At 40.6% G+C, this 7,464-nt stretch overlaps 1 protein-coding gene across 1 annotated transcript; it reads left to right on the forward strand.

Annotated features, from left to right (window-relative positions):
* The first annotated feature begins 4,258 nt into the window (after positions 1–4,258).
* Positions 4,259–6,388, forward strand: LOC137631247 (uncharacterized). The gene has a single exon (XM_068363033.1). It carries the CDS (start codon positions 4,259–4,261, stop codon positions 6,386–6,388), a length of 2,130 nt encoding a protein of 709 aa, XP_068219134.1.
* The last annotated feature ends 1,076 nt before the right edge of the window (positions 6,389–7,464 follow it).

Here is a 7,464-nt window from a genome sequence, read left to right on the forward strand (position 1 = left end):
TTAGCAAGTAATAATAATAATAATAATAATAATAATAATAATAATAATAATAATACTTGTTGTTCATCAGCCAGACTGAAGGATAATCTAACTTGATATTTTTCTCGATTTATCCAAGAAAATAATATTTGTTTTGGGTGTTTCACCCCTTTCATGACAAGAAATTTTAAATTTTTCATCTTTCCAGTCATTGAATCTACTTATAAACTGATTTTTTCCTTTTGAGAAACGTAAACATGCAACACAATATACATCTTTTGTTGATTTTCAAAAACTAGCCAAATTGTCAATAAAATTTCCATTTGCCATTTATCGTTGAAACAATGATGTTAGAATAGATTTTTTTCTTTTGTTTACAAAACTGGCCTCTATTTCCTCTCCTGGGCCATCCTGTAGTTAGTTCGAAACCAAGGGGACCAAAGGCTTAATCTAGTTAACTTGAACGATCCAAACCCAGCCACCCTGTCCCTCTCCTATCCAACCCTGTCACTTCACTTCACTAAGCGCAACAAAAACAATCATCTTCTCGGGTAATTATGCCTAAATTTTTCAAACAATAGAGAAAACCTATATAGAAAACAATGGCGTAGGCCTAGTTTCACGTATCAAATCCATTCACTTTATCCTAATCGCCCAATCGACGCATTTGGTGTTCGATTGTTGCCTGTAATTCCAACTTCGACTCTACATAAGTAGTTATCATTGTAAAGGTTTTACGATCACAGGAATGGAATAGGCATCTGTGAATCAAGTCACTGATCAGTCTCTTTGCAACCTCAGTTGCAACTAGACGTGAGAGCGCGGAGCTCCTTGGTTGCATCGGCAGAAACCGAAATAAAGAGCAACTTCATTATCGCGATTTATGAAAACAACTCTACGGGTTTTCATACCATCTTCCAGAGATCGCTATGGAAGAGGATGAGGATGCCTCTTCCCCTCCAACGCTGCAAATAGCAGACGATGATAGCCCCCTAATTGACCCCTTGGTGGAGGAACTTCTCAATACCTTCTCCACCCCTGTTGACGAACCAAACGCAATAACAAAGGAAATGGAAATTGACAACTCTCAAAGGAAGAGAAATGCTCCCTCTTCCCCTCCTCCTGATCTTCAAGCTGCTAAGAAACACCATCACACTTCCTCTAGCAGCGAAAGTATCGCACTCAAGTTAAATCTCAACACCTCTGATGACGAAACCTCGCCAACGATTGACTCAAACCTTCAATCACCCATTGGATCTCCTAGACCTAGATCTATAGACTATGACAATGACAACTCAGAGACAGATAACCCATTTATACTGGTTGGAAACAAAAGGAAAGGTAAGCAAGCAACAATTCCTGTCCCTCCTACTGAAACTAACTTTTCCAAATTCAAAGTAGTTGATACTAACACAGTCAGTGCCTATGACAGTGTGATAAATATTGAAAACCAATTTAAAGGAATTAACATTTCAGTTAAACCTAATTTAGAAGGGGATATGATCCTTTCTCCACGTGATCAGTCAGCCTTTGATATCCTGAATAAAATGCCTTCCCTTATCAAACTCGATCCCTCCAAACTTAGGAGAATCTATATTGTATGTGGGTATTCCCACAAATATAACGTAGACCGACTGTTAGCCCATAAGGCTATAGTTAAAGCACAGAGATGCTCCCCTAAGGATGGAGGCATCTCTAACAAAGTCAAAAATGTACTTTCGAAGGACCCTCCTCCAAATAAATTGGACCTTGGAATCTGGGGTAAATTCCCTGTGGAGGAATACCCCCCCCCCCCCCTGAGATGTCATAAATGTCAAAAGTATGGACATCATAAAGACAATTGCAAGGCCACCCACCCTGTTTGTGGTGTCTGTTCCAGACGGCACGACACCTCTATTTGTCTAGACAAGTATAAGGCAGGAGAGCCAACAGAGCCCAGATGTTTCTCTTGTCATCGATCTCACCATACATGGAATGATCGATGCCCTGAGAGACTTAGAAGAATTTATCATCGAAAAAACCAAACTTTTCAGAATCAACAAATGGCTGGTCCTTCTCAACAACCTCTCCCCCAACAACCTCCCCCCCCCCCCCAACAACCTCCCACCCAAACCTACTATCCTAGACCCAAGCCCCAAAACCAATATCCTTCCTATGGTGCTGCCTTAACAAGCTCCACCAGACCTAAAACCTCTCCTCCCAAACCTAGACCTACCATTCCTTCCCCTCAACAACCCACTTCCCTTTATGAAATTCCAGCCCCCCAACCAAAACCCCAAAGACCTCCCCGATCTCCAAGATCCCCCAGGTACAACACCCCCCCCCCCCCCCCAATCTCTTCCTAACCCTGCCCCCAAACAACATCCTTTAACCCCCTCAGAATTAACCTATACCCCCCAACACTCAACTCCTCAAGACTCTATCCCTCCAGCCCCTAGCACTTCCTCCAGCCTCCATTATCCCACCCTTCCTAAGAAAACTCCTCCCCAATCATCTTCCTCACCTATATTTTCCCATCCTATCCTTAGCTTCCTCCTCCCCCCTAATGTTTTGGAACCAGCCATAGTCACTTGCATACAAAAAATTTTTCCTGGTCTAGTCCTTGATGACGTCTTTGTGTCCGCCATAAGGTATATTTGCGATGCACTATCGCAAGCCTTATTACAGCAGTAATTTTCGCGGACTCTGACAGTGATATGAGCCCACCTTCCTCCCCTCTACCAGAGAATAACCATAGACTCAATATGTTATAATGGAACATTCATTGTCTGAAGACAAATTTTGCACTTCTACAGTCTCAAGTAGCTGTACAAAAACCAGATGTTATTCTTTTGCAGGAAACACTCCTTAAAGAAAACACTAAATTTTCATTTGTTAATTACACTGTTTACAGAAAAGACTTTACAAACACTACTCGTGGCTTACTTACACTAATCAAAAATACAATCCCCTCCAAAAGAATTAATGATATAAATTGCCACGATGCAGAATCACTTAGCATTTAGATTACCCTATCAAACACTACACTTGCCATACATAACATTTACAAAAGTCCTACAAAAGTAATAGAGGCCAATCTGTTTTTTGCGGCTGCTGAGATTCGGGATACCTTATTTGCAGGAGATTTCAACGCCCATCATCCCTTCCTTCAGTCAACATCCCCCACTAATACTACTGGGAACCACCTTCATTCATTGCTTGAGAATTTTCCTGGGGTGAAACTTCTCAACAATGTTGATATACCCACACATATTGCTGGGGGACGATTGGATCTTACATTCGTCTCTAGCAACCTATGCAATAACTCCTCTTGGGACCTGCATCCTCTTTTAACGAGCGATCATTATGGCATTATTTTCTTTTTATGGTTAGAGAAGTTGCCTGACCCTCCTCCTCCCCCAAGGAGATGGAACCCTGACTTTGCAAAATGGGATATTTTTGAGCAGCACATGACAACATGGGCTGACAACTATTCTGTTGATCCTCCTAAGACTTCTGATATCATCCTACAAACCCTTAATGATCAACTAAATATGGCAGCCGCTATCTCTATGCCTAAGAGAAAGACCTATACTAATGATCATAAAGATGCCTGGTACTACAACCCCAGGATCAAGGCCACGAATAAGCGACTTAATCGCGTCAGGAAACTGTTCAGAAGAAACAACACCGATGCTCTTCATCTGAACCTGATTAGAGTCGTTTTACACTCAGCTCAGGTTGCAGAGGAAGTAAAACAAGAAAAATGGTTTGACTGGTGCACCAAGGTTAATGCTTTTACCTCGTTAAAGAAAATCTGGAACTGGTTCAACAAAGTGTCCGGTAAGAGACCCAAATCAAGGGTCTCTCACCCAGATCCTCCTGCTGAAGCTCTCAAATTGGCACAAGGGTTTGCAAACCGTACCAAGACAGATAACCTCTCTCTTGAGTCACAACAACGGCAAAGGGTCCTTTACCCTATCAGGATGAATATGGTTACCGCTGCTTGCAACATGGCTGATGACACTGACAATCTGTATACCATGCATGAGCTTAATGAGGCACTTTCTAAGACCAATGATAGCGCACCTGGCGCTGACCTCATTACTTATAGCATGCTTAGACACATGGGTAATTCAGCCAAGGAAAAATATCTCCTTCTTATAAATAAAACTCATACTGAGAGAGTGCGGCCCACCTCTGGAGGCAACAAGACACTCATCCTATCCCTAAACCCAAAGAGGAAAATGCCTACAGGCCCATAGCCCTTATCACATGCACTGAAAAAGTTGCAGAACGAATGGTCCTGAACCGACTGAAATGGAAGGTTGGAAACCTACACCATAGGCTGTATGCTTTCACTGAGGGTATTGGCACTCAGGAATGCATTACAGACCTTATGGCCACCATCAACGATTCCAAAGCCCTGATAGTCTTCCTTGATCTTGAGAAGGCTTTTGAGCTTGCAAGTGCACCTGCTATCCTCTTCTCTCTTGTTCGCAAAAGAGTTAGAGGTCATCTGTTGTCCTGGGTTCACAAGTACACTCAAGACAGGGAAGCAAGGGTCACTTTTCAAGGCGCTACATCTCCTTTCCTCCCTCTGGAAAATGGTACTCCACAGGGGGGAATCCTCAGCCCTTTCCTATTTAATGTTCTCATTGAGAATCTCTTGGTAATTGAACTTCCATGGGGAATTGAGATGTTCATCTATGCAGATGATATCTGCATAGTATGTCCATCTCGTGTCCCTGATAAACTTCGAAAAATGCAAAGAGCTCTTAATGCCATTTCTCATGAATGTAAAGAATTAGGTTTAAAAATCAACTCCCATAAAACTAAGGCAATGGCCATTAAATACAGTTTCCCTCCCTTCCCTCTTTATTTGGTTAACAACCCCATAGAGTGGGTCCCAAATTTCATTTACTTAGGTGTCAATATTAACTGTCATTTGCAACCCCATAACCAAGTTAGATTAATTAGACAAAAAGTAAATACTCGATATTCTGCAATGAAAAGAATCACATCTTTAGCTAAAGGAGCCTCTTACCATTTATTGAAAAGATTCTATGTGCAAGCTGTACTATCATTGGTTGAATATGCCGCCCCAGTTCTCACTTCAATTCCTGCTATCCTTCTTTCATCACTTGAAGTGATTCAAAATAATGCCATGCGTTTGATTACAGGTGCCCTCATGTGGACTAGAGTTCATCTTCTTAGGCAAGAAACCAATTTATTATCTCTTGCTAATAGAATCAATATCCGTATTGTTTGTATAATAACAAAAACTCTTAAAACCAACAGGCATTCCCCTCTTAAAACCAAAATTAAAACGCTTTTAAATTTGCATGAAGACCGTGAACCCCCTAATCATTATATTGGAAGTCTTATTAAAATAACTAGAAATTTAAATATTCAGGAGACAATTTCGGACATTAAACATGATAGATTTAATTATCATTACACCCCTCCAGCTCCCTGGATTCCCGATCCAATTAAGGCCAGCTTCACTGTCCTTCCAGCCTTTAAAGCCTCATGCTCCCCTCAAATTATGAGAGATGCCGCTTTAGAATCAATTAATAGTACTAGCTCTACAAATGTTTATTTTACTGATGGCTCCGTTGACAGGAATATACCTGCAGCTGGTTCAGCCGTGTATTCCAGCACTTTTACTGGTAGCTGGAGACTCTCTGATACTGCCTCTATACTTCAGGCTGAGCTCTTTGCTATTGCAAAAGCCCTGGAAGACTCTCTTTCTAAATTTGGTAATACCACAGTACACACCGACTCTAGAGGTGCAATTCAAACAATCTTAAACCGTAAAAATAAAGATAACGTAATCCTTAACTCCAGTATTAAAGCTGTTGCTGCTACCCATGCCCAGAGGAACAGAGAAATTACCCTTAATTGGATCCCCAGTCACATTGGTATTCGTGGAAACGATGAGGCAGACAGACTTGCTAACAGTGCTCTAAGGTGTACCACAATAAGCACAACGTTCCAGCCTACTCTCAAACAAATTAAAAAGAAAATATCAGATTATTGTCACTTTCAGAAAAAATGTATCATTCAACAAACACTACTAGAAGGTTCTCTTTCTGCTGCGTGGTATACTGAAGTCACTAATTTATCCCCCCATGATCTAACTAAATCTGCAAAAAGAGGAATCTCTGTCATCATCCACAGATTAAGGCTTGGTTACCGCTGCTGCTGGGAAATCATCGACATCCAAGATCGTCCCTGTAATTATTGTAATCTACCCACAGGAGCTGAACCTTTGTCTCATTACCTTCTTTTTTGCAGAGAAACCTCACCCCTCCGTCAATCCATCACATTACCCCCTCCTTACACAGCTGAACAAGTCACTAAACACATATTAGAAAATACACATACACTCTCGGGATTCCTTTGCTCTTATCCTCCTCCCAGATAAAATATATTAATGTACTAACACTTGAAATTTAGCTAAAACCCTGTTCCTTTAAAATAAATACTTGTTTTACCATTAATAATTAACCAAGTCCCAACATAGGCCTAATAAAATCAGTTAACCACAAACACAAACCTAGGCCTATTTAAATCTAAGGGGTTTACAACTAAATTTTCACTTACTCGCTCATACACTTATGCTCATTAAGCCTACCCAACTCATCCTAAGCCTATCCGTTTTCCTCTCCAGTGCACAAAACAGTTTTTAATCAATGAATATTAATGTTAAAAAATTAAAAAAACAAAACCAAAATCCCTCCAAATATCCCATCCACAAATCCAAAATCATTCATAGTCTGGGAACTCATCACTCACTGTCAGAATCAATACAAATTACTGTTTTACAAATCCTAACCCCTATCCAATAGGGATAGTAATCCTACAGGCCGTTCCCCTCCTAAAAAACAGGTACACACCAACAGTCTACAAACGTGCAAAGTCACAGAATCATGTCAAGTAAGCAAACGCTTTACATGTAGGATCTCATCTTCTTGATCCCTCTGCTCACTGCACACAAATATCCTTCCCAACCTTACCTAATTATCCAAAATCGGGTGCCACCTTAGCCCTTCTAAAAACTAAAAACAAACCCTGATATCATAGGAAGTGTAACATTCCTATCTCTTATTCCTATTTTCAGAACCTATCCCCTATCCTTCAGGGATATTAATCCCATCCAATACAGATCCCTTTCCTACCAAAAGAACAATTACTCTTCTACAGTCTACAGGGAAAGCGCAAAGTCAAGCAATTATGGGATCGCATTTTCTAGATCCTTGCTTAACTATTACACATCAAAAACCTTCCTATCCTTAACCCAACCTATCCACACAGTGCCCTTATCCTATAAACGCAAACCCAGAGATCAAGTAAGTGCCACTTATATCGAGCGAATGATTTTAAAAAGTCTTTCACTCGATATATCTTAATGATTTCCATTTTATTGTCTATGTATAAATCCTTTCCTCTCTATCCTAAAACCCTTTTCGTTTCGCTATCCCACTGTATTCCTTTTGTGAT

This window comes from Palaemon carinicauda, chromosome 3, assembly GCF_036898095.1.
Source record: "Palaemon carinicauda isolate YSFRI2023 chromosome 3, ASM3689809v2, whole genome shotgun sequence".
NCBI lineage: Eukaryota > Metazoa > Arthropoda > Malacostraca > Decapoda > Palaemonidae > Palaemon > Palaemon carinicauda.